Source organism: Athene noctua, chromosome 1 (assembly GCF_965140245.1).
Source record: "Athene noctua chromosome 1, bAthNoc1.hap1.1, whole genome shotgun sequence".
NCBI lineage: Eukaryota > Metazoa > Chordata > Aves > Strigiformes > Strigidae > Athene > Athene noctua.
Window position 1 is genome coordinate 249,884,530 of NC_134037.1, and position 17,798 is coordinate 249,902,327.

Here is a 17,798-nt window from a genome sequence, read left to right on the forward strand (position 1 = left end):
TGAAAAATCAGACAAAAGGAAGTACCAGATGCTGTTAGGGTTTTTATTTGGGGGGGTTGTTTTTCAAAAAAGGATTAAAATCTGAACCCCTTACATTACCAGAGGCAATCACCAAGCAGTATAGAAGCTCACTTTCCTGTTCAAAAATGAAAGAGACACAGAATTAACTTTTATGGTACTACTGCAGGCAAACCCCCCCAAATTTTGGTCAGGAGAAGACAGCCTTCTAGCCACTGCAGTCTACAGAGAAAAGCCAACAACAGGAACAGAGTAAACAAGCACTCATTTGAGAAGCAGAAGTATTTTAATTCAGTCTTTGTATAAACTATTAATAACACATATTACACAAGTCATGAACAAGACATGAACAGAACTTAAAAAAAAATGCCCTGCTGTTCCTGCAACAGTCAGCCTCTTTCCTCCTCAAGTCCATAAGAAAGCCAAAACATAACCAAAACAGTAGCTGAAGTTAACAGCAATCTTCATGTATTTCCTCACAGCCACACGGAGGAAACTCATGACAAGAGTTATGCCAAGTTCTATTTTAGGAACTCAACCAGAAAGGTTTCTTTATTCAAAATGGCATACTAGTGAAACTGCTTTCCTTACTCAGAGAGGAAAGCTGCAGAAATCTCACCTTAGTATTGAGTTAGTTTTATGAACAGAAACAGGCTTTGGCAAGGAAGACATAGCATATTCATAATGATGATACGATTTACTATTACATAATGGTGTTAGGTAGTTGATTAATTATCTTCTATACCACAGTTTTCCATTCGTAAGACAGTGTGGCTTAAGCTTCAGCAGCTGGAGGATGACAGGAGCAAAGACATTTTGCAAGCTTCCCTCTTTATGAAAGAAATGTACGAACTGTACCCTTTATTGTCCCCCTGCAAATAGGGCATTTTCTAAGGGACGATGCACATTCTTTGCACACCACTAAGTGACCACATGGAATAAAAACAATAGAAACTTCTTTGTCCATGCAAACTTTACATGTTCGTTCCTCTTGCAGTCTTCTTAATTGTTCTTCCATGGGTAAACCTGGAAAAAATTATTTCCTTTTTTAAGAAGCCTGAATATATATGTGCATTTTAGTTAGAATAGAGCCATGTTCCATTTCACCCTTTATGTCCCTACCTGTATTCACTAAATCTAGATGGCAGTGAGAAAATAAGTACATTTTCCAGAGCTCAGAAAGTGGTATGCAAAGAACTAGTTTGTACTTTCCACTTCTGTGAGACAAACAGCTTGGGAATTGGTGGCCGACTGCAGTTCTTCAAACCAATCAATGTTTACATTTTAGCAAATGCTGTACTTTTCTTGCTTGGGTATTAGAAGCATAGAGCACAGACAGCCTGGCTGGTGGAAGTGAGCTATATTCAGGCTTGTATACTTCTCTGCAGTCTATTAACATATTAAACTACAGGCCTAAGAATCAGAGCAAACTCAACCTCATGTCTGACAAGCTTTTATCTATACAGCTGTTGGTCAAGCTAGATCTTAGGACACCTATAACCCACTTTGGAAAAGCAGAGATCGTGATACCTGCAGTGAAATGCTAACCTACTATTCACAGTCCAGTCTTTACTAAACGCCTGAATGACAGCTTGTACCGGGATCAAATCCAGCACATGCTTGAATTGCTGAGCTCCAGAAAGCTCGACCTCCTACAGTGCAAAAGCACATGTAATGCACAGGATACAGCTTGTGGCAGATAGATGTGAGACTTGCTTGCAAGTCTGTGCATGCACTTCACTTTTTCAGGTAAATGCATCTTACCAAAGCAGAATTACAGAGTGCAAACCACAGAATCTATTTCTTAACCAAGGTCATTTTCTTTTTTACGATGTTAACTATTTGTCTCACAGTACCCTTTAAAGTAAGAAGGTAGAGTTTAAGGTACCTGAAACATCTTCAGTTGGAACATACTTCATGTTCTTCTCCACTAAAATAAGAAGAAAAAAAGATCCTAATCATTTGACTCATCTACATTCAAAGCACCTGATTATTTATTTTTTTTTTAATATTTAGGTTGCTATGACAGCACTGGTTACTTCTATAAACTTACATACTTAAAAAAATACAAACCAACAAAAACCAGACATACCAAATAAATCTTTGTACAGTACAGGGTCACAGTCTCGTAGACAGTTTCTGAATATGCTGGCTGCTTCATTTCCTTTCACTAAAACTGTATCTATCAGTTCCCTTGCTTGCAATGGTGTCTGAGTCTTTTGCTTAATAACATCGTGCTCAAGTTCCGTTATCACTTTGGCTGACAGTAAACTCCCAAGGATTGGAAGTACACATGTCAAACGCTGGAATAAAGCCATTCGATTCTTCCGGATTAAGGACAAATCATCTGGAATGCAAAGGGGATCAGATATTTGTTAGGAATACACCATTCCAAGTTGCATTTCTGCTTAACAAGAATTAATATATTCTTTAAACTCTACTTGAAATGTTCACTGACTACACATCATTTATAGATACCTCAGTGAATTTTTGTGATATTCACATAAAGAACAGACTTAAGAAAACCACACACAAGCAGCTTCCGAGCTGAAGACTTTTCACCAATGAAATCTCCTGCTCCCATCTCCAGGTTAAACTACCTGAGGGGATCCTGTCTAACTTCACACTAGTAAAAGTTAATGTTCTCTGCAGAATCACAAAGAAAAAACAGCACCTCTGCATAACACCAGTGCTAACTCACTGACTACCAACAGGTTAACTCTAATCAGCGGCAGTCAAAATCATGTCTGAGATGTAGACAGAATCAAGCTTTTCTAAGAGGTGTTCAACAAAATTATGTGCAAGAAAACCAGAAGTACAGCCCAATCAGACCCGGGAGATTATTTTTTTAAAGATAGTCTATCACAAACAACAAAATAATAATTTCCATTAAGATTTAATGGCTGAATCTGTCTATACTTTTTTGATAGAACATGCAAGTAGGAAATAAGCAGTCAATTTATAATTGAGAAGTTTCATTACTGCTTCACTGACTCAAAGAGTAGGAATTTTTAGGCTTCAAAACTTACACACTACTAAAACAAGGAATGGTAAAGACACATCAAATAAACACTGTTAAATAGCTGACCTACATGGTTTAGTCTGACATAGATAAACAGACCTTTGTGCACCTTATAGAATCTGTTTGGAAACGTTCATGGCCTCTTCTAGGAGGTGGATATGATGGCTCACTGATTCACATAGCTTAAAAAGAGTAGGCAAATTTGGAAAAAATTACTAGAGGGTGCCAAGGAAAGTGTTTTGGTTCCATTTATTTTAATAACAGCAATATAAAGGCACACAGATTTTAAGAAGTATGGCTTTGTTCCTGTGCAGGGAATCATGTGATTCCAAACCGTCGGCACCTGTATGAACTATCCTCCTGAAAAGGAATGAAACAATTTCCAAACTGCTAGTTCCATACAGATATCCTGACAATGCTTTTACAGAAGCTGATCCTAATAGCAATTAAACTAAATCACTTAGTGAATAAAAATAATAATAAAAACAATATGCAATACAAACCACTTCTGCTTTCACCTTTACTCAAGCCTTATGCATACCTGATGCCACTTCTTCAAATTGTCTCTCTTTCTCTTCTTCCCTCTTCTCATCTTCAGCAGTCAGCAGATCAGACACAAGATCATTAACAGTCTTGTAGTTTTCTCCAGTGGCCAAGATTTTACTTTGCACTGTTTGCTTTATGAGCCTTCTACTGAATCCCATCTCCAAGGCAGCTTTAACCACAGCCGTGTTCATCATGATTGCATCTTCTGAAGGACACTCTCCAGGTTCAAAATGAATAACTGATCAAAGAGGAAGATCACCATGTATAATATAAAGAATAAAATACCTATACAATCCAGAAGTCAGACACATCAACATTGCCTACACACATGCTTATATACATGAATATCTAGCATTAAAAAGTTTCAATGCTTAAACAAACTCTTCTTAAGTAGTTAAAAATGGAAGCCAGTTACTTAGATGCAATTGGATTGAATCTGTGATAAACGTCACCCCGTGTCAGGCCTACACTGAAGTCTAGGATAATCCAGAGAAACCACAGAGAATTCCATTGTATCTCAGCAGCTTTTTTATACTTGGTCATTTATAAGTTCAGCCTTGAAAAATATCTTGGGGGGCAGGAAAGAAATGAAAATTTCAAGTTTACAGTACAAACAATTGCTCTGTTCCAGCTCTTGATCAGAATTTTCCATTCAACTTACTAAGCACCAGACACGTGGGATTCTGACTCACTGTCCTCAGCCAGGAGGGGTTATGATAGCATAACCCACTCGCCCTCTGGGAGGGGCCTATTTCCACCATAACCAGAGTCCAGCACAGAAAGACTTCACTTTATCAGCTTGTCCCACCTTATCCTTGACCACCACTGGTCAATTCAAAGCATTTACCTAGCCATGTGCCTAAAAATGGAGTTGCATAACTGCACAGACATGACTCCCTCCAGCAACTGTTCCACCAAGTTCAATACCATGGGTCAGTTTAACAAATGTCAAATTGTCGTGTTCTGTTTAACCAAACCATTGAAATTAAAAACCACAAATACAGCAGATGCCAAGCATTTAAAAATCAAAAATCTTAATGTGAGCTGCTAGTATAAAAATAAGGAAAATGAAAGATAAAAGTCCCTTAAAGGTTCTTCCTTGAAGTTTTGTCCATATACCATTGTCCATACACCACTGAAGCTACCTAACTTTTATCATGTTAGAAAATACTTACAAAACTGTTTCCAAGAAAATCTAAGAATTGTTAAGCAAGTTAGCTTGGATAGCCAATTATTAAGTTTGCAAAATTATAAGGAAATTTAAAAACATGCTTTAATATACATACTTGGGGGATCAGTGTTTTCATCTACAGGCGTATCAGAGGTCGATAAGAGCTGTGGAACACAACAGAACTACATTAGTACCAAAGTACTGCTTTTTTCCCCTACACACCCTCCTAACACATTCATCTCTCATTAACTTGATAAGCTCTTTATCTGAATGGTACCTGTTAAGTACTTGGTTACACAAGTCTGCAAATCTTTGCAGCTATATAATCAATATAAAGTTAGTGCTGACCACTTCCATGAAGGGAAGTTTGGCTTACCCTTGCCAGAAGAGTTATGGATAGAAATAATTCAGGCTGTCCTACTACTACTGACCTGCATTATTGACTGAAACTAGCATCATCAGAACTTCCCTCTCCCGACACAAAAGAGCTCACTGCCTCGTAACACTTTCCATAAGTACATTGTACAGGTTAAACTCTACCTGTCCATGCCCATTAGCCGTGGTTCAGCACTGGTTTCATCTTTGTGCTCATGAAGAGCATTTATTGTGTTAGAAACCAATTAGAAATATATGCAGAAATAAGGCAGAAGGATGGACCAAACTCCCACAAGAAACCACAGCACTCTTCAACAAGGGAAAACCAAAGTTACAGAACAGTAAAATTTACCTGTTCAAGAAGATGGGGGAACCTGGCCTGAATTTGACTTACAAATTCTCCTCCTTTTACACGAAGCAGATACTCACACCTGAAATTTGACAAAAGTGTATTGAATTATACTCTCTACTTGCCAAAGGAAAAGAAATACAGAAGAATTAAAGAGTTTACAGTAACATAGTATAACTTAAATACACGTTTCTTTCCCTTCAGAAGGGAAAGAGTTCTCTTACTTGGAAGCCCGGTGACACTTTAATAAAGCTTTTCCATGATGTTCAGCAGTCAGTAGGCTTATGTATATATATATATATATATATATATATATATATGCAGCAGCTTTACATTCTGCTACCACTTCTAATGGTGTGTCATGAGAAATGATACCATGTCAGTGTCACTACAAGATGCAGTGATAAACTGTTTCTATCTCACATCTCACCATTCTTCTCTCCTACTCAAATCACTCTAAAGAAGTTAACAAAATTTAACATCACTATCAAAGCCAGATCTGCTTCACTAACGCAGAGTTGTATCTCTTAAGTACATTTACGGACAGGCATAACACTGAAGGAAAGAAAGGTGTCATCTAACTCTCCATACATCATGTAGTCCAACAGTAGCTGGTAAATTGCCCATGAAAGGCTAGTTGGAGATCTAAGATGTGAAGAATTATTATTAGCCTTCCTGACACTAAGTGCAGCTATTTCTATCACTAATGTATGTAGAGATATCAATTAGGTATGCAATTGCCACTTAATTATGGCAGACATTAAAAAGTTGTTTCTGCCATTTTTCCAATAGTGACATATTAAACAGCCACTGAAACCTTTTTCACAAGCCTTTCCACACCTAAGAAACTAAACCACGTGAGCTGAAAAACTGGTTCAAGAGCATTCATCATGGGCACAGAACTAGACCAAGGGAGCTGGATGTTCCTTCTAATTCATTTCTCTACTTGTACTCTCCTTAGTCTGCTTTCTGACTGCTTCCCTTTTAGCTAAGTATGCTCATTAACAATGCAGCCTCACTTGCTAATAGTGATTTGGGGATGCTTTTAATTATGAAGTGGAAAGCATCACATACCATGCTTAATGAAGAAATGTTTTATTTAAGGCCACCTTAGCACTTCGGAGCCTTTAAATAGAGGTACATGAAATACATCCAAATGAAAGAATGAGTTTGCACTTCATAGGGTAAAGTTAAACAAAACTGTTACGTGCAGTATATATCTGACAAAAAATATTTCAGGATGTGTACAAATTATGGTAAAAGACTTTGCCAGTTACCTTGGAAACCACTTTGCATGCTCAATCCATGGATCATCTCCAGATTCCCAGCACCTTAACCCGCCATCACAGCAAAAACATTTGACATCATCATTGCGGCCTTTAAAAAAACAAGGCAAAATATCTAGCAACATTCACACAATTTAAAGTAAGCGCTGACATAGCAATACAAATAAAATAGGACATATCATTTTTTCTTACCTACGTAGTAAAAGCCAGCATCTGCAAGCTGTTCAGGCTGAACCGGAATTCTAGTTGGCCAGTTTATGAATGTTTTAACACGTGCCTCATGAGTTTGCATGCTCACATTTGACACATTGAAACTTGGCAGGTCTCGGGTAACGTTCTCCACAAAAGGGCAGTTTGGAAAGTGTCTCCGATGCTCTGACATAGCATTATCTTTTGGTTCCCAGTTACTCAGCTGACCACCACAGGTAAAACAAGCAACTTTGTCTGCTGTCCCCAAGTAATAAAGTCCAGCCTTAGCCAGATCAGTGGGTGAGAGAAACGTCAGCGGCCATGAGTGAAAAGTGCGTAGTCTAGCATCTTCTGTACTCATAGATGGATTGTGAAGTTTAGGTCTCAAAAATGAAAGGTCTTCAACTGCTCTAGTAGTTATCGGGTCTTGAGGAAAACTGGAAAAAGAGCCACTGAAATATCCAACTTGTTCTAAACTTGGAGAAAGTGTTATGGAATGTAGAGATGGTGAGAGACTATTTGCAACCAGAGGTGAAAAGGCAGAACGAGAACACAGTCCGAGGTTGTTAGCTGAAAGCATGCTTTGAACGAAACTGCAGCTAGGATACTGCTGTTTATGTTTTTCCATAGCATTATCTCCTGGTTGCCAGTTGTCCAGTGTTAAGCCACAACTGAAGCACTTAACTTTATCTTGCACACCTGTGTAATAAAACCCAGCCCGAGCAAGACTCCGTTCTGACACCGGTACGTTCATGGGGAAAGTAGAAAAGGTCGACATTCTGTAGAGTTCACAGGATAAGTCATACTTCAGTTCACCACACAAAGCACTCTGCTTCATGACGCTAGCCAAGAAAGGGCTATTTTCCATTATGTTCATAATGGACTGCTTTTGGAAGAATGGGACAAGTCTTCCTCTGGGAGGTAGTTGTGTGCATTAAAGGCAATTTGGAATAACCCCTGCCTGTACAAAGGTAGGAACCTGAAAATGAAATACTTCAATGTGCAATATTGAACGCGTATGTGAATAGAATTAGCTTCATGATTAACAGCCTTAAAACACTAGGGAAGCTCTTATACTTCAGTTTACACAACTGCTTTCAGTGCAAAAGCTGTCCCACCCCATTTTGACAATTAAAGCAAGCACGTCAAAAAGGACCCTCCCTTGAATCATATTGGCGTCACGTGCTTGCCTCGTACTGTGTATCTGGGAGAGCACTAGCAATCTGTCAGGCTAGTGGAGGTGGGATACAGGCAGGGGCAGGGGGAACAACCTCAAATGGCTTTATCAAAACCCTTTGTCAATAAAGAAACTAAAATGGGGGGCAACTAAAATAACATAATTTTTAACCAGAACATACGTTAAGTGATTTAAGAACTATTTCATCCTAGACAGCTGATAAATATGCAGCTTATACACATGTAAAGATTTTCAGTTTTAAACCTCATAGGGAGGCTGAAAATAATGGTTTATCAAGCTGAAAAGGCATACAAAAAGAGAGCCCCTGAACTCATCTGGTATGTTTGCTACTACTAAGCTTCTAAAAAACCCCTCAACTTCTGCATATTGTTGTAGTACTTGTTAAGAACAAAGAAGTTAGTTTATACTTAACTTCACATATATTGAATATTCAGCTATGAGATAAACAAATCCTATACGCTGTCCCTGACAAGGATGAACTGTCTTAATTAACAAGCCTGGAATAGCCCCAGATTTTTCTGTCTATAACATTGTCAGCACAGACTGAACAGAGCGTATCAGTTTTAACCTGGTGCCTTAGTTACAAGTATAGAGTTATCACATTTAACATAAATTAATTGGCTTGTGTCGGGACATTCTAATGCTTTATACTGTTGAATTAAGTTTTTTCTGTATGCCATGTTTATGGCATACAGAAACAAATAGAATCCTCAGATTAAAAAAAAAAATAATTTTGAAGCCTTAGTTTCTTTATTTGTGCACAGAACTACCTCCCAGAGTTCAGACTGAAGTCCCGTCTAAGGTGCCTACGCCTCCATATTGATCTTGATTGTTCACAAGAAGAAACTGGAAGTATCTATAGTTTCAATCATTTAATTCTTTCGGGCGGAACAAAACCTGTAAGGAAGAAAGAGAGGAGTGTTTCAGAATATACAAAATGAGGTGCATGTAATGTCTGTACAAACAGAAACACTGAAATCTCAATGTAAGCTTTTCTGTAATGTTAGCTAGAAAGTTGCAGGGAGTCAACTTCATATACTGTCATATGAAGTGTATTTTACACACTTAATTTTCCTGTTACTGACACATTTGCAAAACTTTATAACCCACAAGCATAACTTTTTGGGCAGATGGATGAAATTAGGCTGCTTGATCACAAGCTGTATAACTAAGGGTAAGATCTTGTACTAAAGAAGTTGCATCCATTTAAATTGGTTTAAGCCTGTGAATTTTCAAACAATGAAGAACCGGTTTTATTACAGTGACTTAAATAAGGAGTACTGGAATCTCTTCTTTAGGTAAATCTGATGATAGCTGAAGCACAGCACAACAGCAAAACTGAACTTGACCAAAAATTTCAGGTAAGAGACAAAGTTCAGAAGTTTTTCAGCATATACTTTTATATTTATTCATGTATACACATGCAGAAGTCTGTTTTACAGTATCAGTTCCTAAAAAGTTCTTCCAGGAAAGAGTCAAAAACAGAACCTCTTGTCACGATGACACAGCCCTAGAAAAATCACCTACTGGAAAACAGCAAAGCATTTCCTACTCATCTCAAGAGCTCTTAGTAGATTTGTTCTTAATATGGTCACACTATTTACTAGCTTCTTAATCACTGAGGAAATGAGTTACAAATGCCTTAGGTCAATCCACTTCTTTAACACAGACTGTAGGACCAAGCTATCAACATACATGAACGACACCAGTCCAAGAGGTTAAGCCAGTTTCTGTACTGAAGAAAGTCAGATAACTCAGAGTAAATGCTAGAAGTATCAGAGCTGAGACCCTGATAAACCTAAAACGTTTCGGATCACTTAAACCTGAGACCCTGTGGACCTTTTCCGCCGAACGCTCTTCTAACATTATCCTCCACTATAGCCCCTGAGCATCCTTGATTTTCAGTCACCCAACTGCTCTGATTCTGTTTTTTTTCCCTTCCATTATCCTGCAACGACACCGGGAAGTTATTTAAGTACAGAGCAGCGATATTCAAAGCACAGTAACCTCAAAACTCAGTTTAATATTACTCTGCTCTTGTGTCAGGAAGCAGGCAAAACAACTTCACCTTCTAAGCACCCTTCGCTAAGCCCTACAGATCCTGGGCGCCGCAATCCCCCCGGCGGGGTCTGTGCGCGGCCGCACGCCCTCCGCGACACCCACCCGCCCGCGCCGGCCCTTCCCGGCGGCCGCGCTCGCCGTTCCGCCGCCCTCACGCTGCCACCGCGACCGCGGGCTGCTGGGAGCCGCCCAGCGCCGCTCCCGGAGGCAGGGCTGCCCTCGGGAGAGCCGCCGCGCCACAGGCCGCGGCCCGGGGCAGAGAGAGAGGCCCCAGCAGGCCGCGGCCGAACCGTCGCCGCACCCCCACTCCCCCCGGTACTCACGGCGTCCGGGCGGGCCCCCCGCAGCGGGCGGGCGGGGTGCGCGCCCCAGCCTATATACGGTGCCTGGCGGGGGGCCGCGGGGGGAGACGCGCCCCCGGCCGGCACCGCCTCCACCAGAGACGCTCCGAGGGGAGGCACCGCGCCAGGAAAACTCCGGCGGCCGCCGGGCGCCTGCGCGGGCTGACGTGTCCCGCCCGCCCCGCCCGGGGCAGGGCAGCCGCCGGGGTGGCGGTGCCGGCCCTCCCTCCTTCCCTTCCTCGCGAGCGCCGCGGTGTGGCGGCCGCCGGCGGGGGCCGCCGGGCGCCGGGCTGTGCGCGCCCCTCAGCCCCGCGGCCAGCCGGCTCCTCCGTCCGGCTTCGCCGCCCTCTCGCTCGTTCGCGGAGCCGCAGGGAGCGGGGGAGGGCGGCCCCGGCCCCGCCGGCGCCAGCGGGGACGTTAGGTACTTTCCTCCCGGGCGGGGAAGCCCCGGCAGCAGAGCGTGTGCTTCCCCCGCGGCCCGGCCCGGCCCGGCCCGGGGATTTCCCCGCGGGCGGCCTGTGCGCCCCGCCGCCGGGAAGGGCAGCGGCCGGGGCACGGGGCGGCCTCGCCGGGTGCCTCGGAGCGCAGCCCGGCTCTGCCGTGGCTCCGCTCCCCCCACAGCCGCCGGCTGCCGGCACAGCCCCCTCGAACGGCTTCGCAGTGTCCAGGGGCGGCGAGGACGGGACTTGCCGCAAACCCCGCAGTTTGGCACCAGCCGAAAACAGTTGCTTGGCCGGATTTCCTACTCGAGGCAGCTCTGCAGACGGCAAGACGGGGAACAACATGACCGATGAAAAGACTTCAGTCACTGAAAGTCACGGGGAAGAACAGGAGGAAGACAAAATAGAACATAAATTTCCACTGGGGGGGGGGGGGTTAAGGCAGTATTTCTGCATACAGAAATCTGAAAAACTTCCACAGCAGGTACCAGAACACTGACCGAAGCTCAAAATCTCCCAGCACAGTCATGGTCTGTCATTTCCTATAAAGAGACAGCAGATACATGATTTTAAAAAGCCCCATTTTGTGATGACAGAACTGTAGTAGGGTGTTTACACAACTGAGAACTGAAGAGTAAAAATCAAGGAAGTGTAACTGAACAGAGCATTATGACACGAGCGGGTAATTTTCTGTAACAGTTCCAGTAAAATGAATTTGCAATAGACTCATTCATATATTTTCTAAAACTGTTTCAAATTTCCTGTCATATGTGATGACATTTATCATACATAACAATACTATCTGTCACATTTCCAACATCTAGCTGCAGTGACAGCTAGTGTAGTACAGCTACTACTGAAACACCATTTAACTTCACATAATTACAGACATAGAAACATTTGCTGTTTCAGCAGTTGCACAAAAAAAAACCTAGGTTAAAAACTCCTTTTAGAAGTTTAAAATGGTTATCAGGTTACTGATGTGTCATTTTAAGGAAGCTGCTGACGTGGAGAAGACAGGGCTACAGGTTCAAAAACTGAGTCAGCTCTCCAAATACCGTACCTGAAGAGTGATGGGGATGTCAGAGTTTTATTGCACATAGGGAACTGCTTAATGTCACATAAGGAACTGAGCTCTGTATATGTACATGTGTGTGGCTTTTCTTGCAACTGGTTTACTTTTGCAGAGCAAGCTGGGGATGCTCCCAGTTTAGGGACTTCAAGCAGGACTCCCCGGATGAAGTTACACTGAGTCTGTTGTAACAGATTCTTGATTTTTTACCATACATTCTCCCAAGGCTAATTAATCCAGTGTTCCTCCTTAACTCTCTGCAGCCTGCATCCCTCCCTCCCTTGTGCCACACCACCCCCAGCCACGTATCTGCCCTTTGCCCTTCTGTACCCTTCAGCCTCCTTCCAATCTGGCAATATAAACTGCTCTTTCCTCCCCTCCCAGGCCTCAAGGCGAGCAGTTTCAGGCCCTCCCTTTCTGCTTGGCAAGCCTCACGCAATGAGGAGGAAGGGAGGGGGAGGAACAAAAAAGCAGGCTAAAATGCTTGTATTAGCAGAAAAATAGGTGTAGCTGCCCTGAGCTACCAAGCTCTTTCTGCTTGCTTTGTCTCTTCGAGTCTAGTAGCAGTTCCCCCAGTTCTCCATTCCCAGCAATTCCTTTGCTCTTCAGAGAAAGAGATGAGGGAACTTTCCCCACCTACTTAGCTGCAATGATTGATAGTCCTTTCCCCAGATACATGAATGACTAACATAACTAAAGGCTTTTTCTTAGGACTGAAATTCCTGAGGAACAATATATTATCATCAGCATCCTGAGTCTGGCTTCAACCTGGGACCGAGGTAACTCTCCAGAGGCAGAGGACACCAGTGGTGCTTAAGTCCTACCCAAGCTAAATGCAGGCTTTGGCTTTGGTTCTCAGACTGTGGGACTGATCCTTATTCCAGCCCTTTTCCCTGCTGCAACAAGCTTCCAAGATCACAGTCTTGACCTAAAAATAGTAGGACTGATAAACTGAAACAAGGCACTCTGTTCTGCAGACTCTTAGCTCTGGAGAGGGGGGGAAGAAGGATGCTTTCAGATAAAGCTGTCCTCAACCAGAGGAAACTGCTTTCTTAAGGAGTCCCAGCTAATCACAGAGGTTGAAGTGCTAATAAAAGCATGGCTGCCACATTACCAGTGTTTATGAAAATCAACCTAATGGCAATGTTAACTGAAACAGCAAAGGTGATACAGCAAATCTCTGGAGGTGGAATGCAGTGACCCTCCATGAGTGCATTATCGAGTGCATCATGGAGCACAGATGGCACTTGAAGTACCTGATGTAACTGTATGTCCAGAAGTCTTCTCCGAGAAGCCTCATGCATGGCAGTCTCCCCATGCTGTCATCCTTCCCTGATGCCTTCTCCGGTTTACCATCTTCCACAGCATTAAAACATCTGGCTTTGACGGCGCCTCTGTAACACACCCCTAACATCTATGAAGGGGAGAGAGGGAGAAAAGGCACTGTTAACTTGCCTTTCCATTGCCACTGCTCTTCTCTCCCATAAATTACAGGAAGAATACTGTTACCTAGTTTCTCACCACCATAAGTGACTGCCAGACCATCGGGCTAGGATTTCAACATTACCAATTATACATGCACAACCTTAACAACCTGACATGCACAAATATTAACTGTGATTTTTATCTTCGATGTTTTCTGGAGATACAACCAGCTCAAATTAGCAAATTCATCATGTCAGCACTACTGAGGATAAGATACAGCATAATCTGCAGTTTCAGTAATACTGCTGTGATCTTTAAACCTAGCCAAGAATGTAACCTGTAGTTGCTTCTTTGTCTTAGGGACAAGCATTCAGTTAGGTGAAGAAAAAGTACTCCCTCAAACATTAAATGTGTTACCTCAACTGATCTATATCCTGTCTAACTGTTGATATATAGAAATAACAGAAATTATCTTCATTCCAAGCTGCTTTTAGGAGTGAGAAACAAGGCATTTCTCCAAGGCCTCACAAGGCTTCATCAAGGAGCCATGCAACTCAGCTAGTGAAGTGAGAGATGGAAGGAAACTCCTTTACCCACTCTTCCACAAATCTATAAAATCAGTATTAAAAAATAAACACAGTTATCACTAGCTAGTGCCTACATTTTTCAGCTTCCCAAAGGTATCAAATGCTTCCATGGAACATGATCTACTTATTTTGAACTTTGGGAGGTTAGCTTCATTGTGAGCACCAACCCCTTTCCGGCAGTAAGGAGGCAGTCTGTTAAACTGATCTAAGATGGCAATTAACATTCCGCAAAACACTACTGACCAAATTTTCTTTGGAAGATGTGGCTCGTCAACTCGGGACATAAGAGGACGATAATGAGGAGAGAAATAGGAAAAAAATAGATATTAAGGAAAACTCAGGAAAAGCCAGTCTGAGACAGAAAATACTAACTGTAGATAAAGTTTCACTATCTATTTAATTTACAAATAAAGCCAAGAGCAGATTAGTTCTGTCATCCTATAAACATGAGATCAAACTGTTTTGATAATCTAGGTGGATGCAAACTGCCCACTTTATTTTGACTAAACACAGCAACAGGGCAGTTTAGACAAGCAATACGTCTAGACCAGCAGTAACTACTACTTTATATTTTTTTTAATGAGACTTTTTTAGTTGCATTTGGGTATATAGCAAAAAAATGGGTAAAAACCTCGCAAAGGACAAATATCTTATTTAGGCATTAAGGGCATCCATGACTCATTGTAATAACCTCACATGTTCAAGAAAAAAAGCCCCATAACCCAGAGCATACATCTTGCTACTCCCCTGCTGAAGGTCAGTACAGTCACAATCTGGAAAGTTTCCATTCCCTTTGCACCCAGACAGTTTTGTGTTGCATATCCTCCTACACAAAGGATCTCAAGTACAAATGTTAAAGTTTATCTAAATCAGTTGTGGGTTTTCTTTTCTCACATTTAATGCTCAGATAAATTCTCCCATAAGCCATAGGCAGTCTCAAGAACATATTAAAGCCCCACTGAATAAGTTGAGGCTTTTCAATCAGAAAATCTCTTTTGTTGTTATTCACTTGGAGGATAAAAAAGAGTTGGAATGAATTGCAGGAAAATCTTGTTGAATATTGAGTACAATTCCCTTTTTAGATCTGAGAATCTGCTCACTTTTCTAAATTTTACTGTCTCCATCTAGAAAGATAATTTCGTTCTCCTGATAGTATAATAAATATTAATTCAGCAGGAGTTAGGAACTTGAAGAATGCCAAAACAGAGATGATTAGACTAAAATAAGCCACATTTAGGTGGGAAGAGGACCACCTATGCATCAAGGAAATCAAAAGGCTACTCTTCAACAGCATCAATTTATGTAATTCAGAGCTCCACCTTTGCGGTTCTTCCAGAGGAGTTGTCTTTCTAAACAGCAGGTTGTCTACTTTGACTCCTTACTTTCTCTAGAAATAGATCATTCCCCATCATCTCTCTGCAAATTTTAGATCCTTCCTAAGGTGGTTAATTTGCTTTAGTTGAACTAGCTGTTGCTATTCACGTTCTTTAGGAATCTTTTATGTCAGTACTCCTTCAATTAAAAGAAAATCAGATGTGACACTGTTTATTTATGTTGGTTTATTACTAAGACTACTATTAGGTTCAGGAAGATACAAGTGGTTTGTGAAACACACTAAATGTGACTGCATGTGACTGGGTCATTGCTGTGATGAAATACTCTGTTTAAAAGGCCATCTACCTCAGAAATTAAATCATCCATTTAGAGGTTACAGATACAAGGCGAAGTTTTCCAAAGTATCTGCATCACAGTTTCAAATGACACATAAGCACATGGGAATTGACTAACTTCCAAAAACCTGTGTGCAAAGAGGTGCTTAAGTCTTATGTTGCCACATGCGAAGTAAAACCTTAATTCTGGAAGCAAAACCAGAAATCTGAGCTCTGTGCCTGAGTTCCCAATGTAGCTAATGGGGAGCTGATCTGTGGTTTATAGCAAAACCAAAAGAAAAAAAAACCCCTGTGCACAAACTGAACAAACCATAAATAAGCTCTACTTGAACAATGATGGCACAAACATTTGGAGCAGACACAGGATTCAATGACAGGAGCAGGGGCTGCTTTGGTTAATCCTGCTGCCAAATGGTAGTAAAACTGCAGCCTCAGAGAAGCTGAGCTTTTCCTTTTTGTATTCTGCTGTGCAATACTGTGTTTCTTAAGAATATTTTGAAAAATAAGAGGAGTCATAGTTGTACTGAAAACCCTTTGTCTTTTTGGCACTTATGGGAGTAAATAAATGAAAAGTAATCTAATGGCACTGCTGAAAAAAAAAGAGTTTTCTTTGGACTTTATGTTAAATTTCTAATATTTTCATGAGAGTATATTAGAAGGAAAAACATAGAGAAAACAGAAAGAAGGGTGATGAGCCTTTGGTAAGGGGTTAAGATAGGTTTTTTTGGCTAGCAGCTACAAATTTAATATTGGCCCACATACCAATACCCATTGGATAAACGTAACAGTGGCAGGGGGGGTGGGGAGCCACAGACAAGTGCTAATTGAGTGAATATAAAAAGCTGTTTAGTGAAAAGGTTAGAAGACAGGGTTTCCAGAGGCTGGAGTTTGCTGTCAAATTTTGACAAACTTGCTGTTAAATTGGTCAAACAATTTAAAAGTTATTGGGGTAGAGTGGACAGACACATACATTCTTATACAAAAAAAAGATTGCATAACAAGTTGCCGAAATTAGGCCAAAAACGCACACACTAAATGTCATGCTGAATACTCACTTCTTATCTTTTTGTGGAGTAGGAAGGAAAACTGCTCTGTTCCTGGTGCGCTTATTCAGAAGGACCACCTCAGACTCAGAAAACAAAGAACATCCTGACAGGGCTTAATTTAGCATCAACCGGTGGCTGCATTGACCTAAAATCCATCTGTCCCAGTACCAGCCAGTACCAGTCATCCCAGGTAGCAGATTATCTGTTTATGTAATGGACGCCACCTGGGCCTCTCATACAATAATCTGGATATATTCTCTGAAGTTCAGTAACACTAATTGTGATAATCCAAAAGGTCACTCAAATCCTTATTTTATGAACAAAGCTTTTTTTTGTGTTTTTTTTTGTTTGTTTGTTTTTGTGGTTTTTTTTTTTGCAGGGGGGCTGGGGGGTGGAGTTTGCATCCAAATAGAGACATTCTTGGGCCAGAATTTCAGAGTGCCAGCGAGTGCAGCTGGCTCGGGGAGTGGGAGCTAGATGCTGAGTTCATTACCCCACAGTGCTGCCAAGACAGAGCATACAGCAAAGGGTCATTTGTTTACTGTGTTGAGTAATTTCAGCAGAGAGAGACCATTTTCAGCTGGAAAAGCACTGTCCTAAAGATCGATGGAATCAAAGAACATGAGGAGAAGGGACAAACTAAGATTCTCCTGTCCTGCCATTATGTGAGATTAAGGAAACAAAATACCCCATTGCTAACACACAAAAGCAATGAGAGCGTGTTTTCAACAAAAATGAAAACCTGGTGAAATATGCTTGTACAGCATCTGGAAAATGAAGCCCCAGCCTCTGGGGCTTTAAGAAATCATTACTTTAGAAAACATTAATGTCATAAGTCGACATGAGATGGATTTTATCCGGCTCTGAGCGTAAGGCGCATATTTAAAAAAAAGGACAAAACCACCAGTCCTGAAATTAGAGGTGTTGTGGTCTCTTCAGGCTCTGGTAATAGTGGAGATTAAATGATCATGTAAGAGCTGGCACAGAAGAAGTCCACATGTC

At 41.5% G+C, this 17,798-nt stretch overlaps 1 protein-coding gene across 3 annotated transcripts; it reads right to left on the bottom strand.

The window, feature by feature from the left end:
• Nucleotides 1–285: 285 nt before the first annotated feature.
• On the bottom strand, nucleotides 286–16,933 carry BIRC2 (baculoviral IAP repeat containing 2). 3 transcript variants are annotated; one of them, XM_074916559.1, is made up of 12 exons: nucleotides 16,806–16,933; nucleotides 13,325–13,482; nucleotides 11,497–11,538; nucleotides 10,539–11,364; nucleotides 6,960–9,051; nucleotides 6,759–6,858; nucleotides 5,485–5,563; nucleotides 4,873–4,921; nucleotides 3,582–3,824; nucleotides 2,111–2,365; nucleotides 1,907–1,948; nucleotides 286–1,044 (listed from the first exon to the last, which is right to left on the bottom strand). In XM_074916559.1, exons 5-12 carry the CDS (start codon nucleotides 7,831–7,833, stop codon nucleotides 851–853), a joined length of 1,836 nt encoding a protein of 611 aa, XP_074772660.1. In that variant the 5' UTR covers nucleotides 7,834–9,051; nucleotides 10,539–11,364; nucleotides 11,497–11,538; nucleotides 13,325–13,482; nucleotides 16,806–16,933; the 3' UTR covers nucleotides 286–850. The 3 variants fall into 3 exon arrangements, with proteins under 3 accessions (XP_074772660.1, XP_074772680.1, XP_074772671.1); XM_074916579.1 differs by lacking the exon at nucleotides 10,539–11,364; XM_074916570.1 differs by lacking the exons at nucleotides 10,539–11,364; nucleotides 11,497–11,538.
• Between the last annotated feature and the right edge of the window lie 865 nt (nucleotides 16,934–17,798).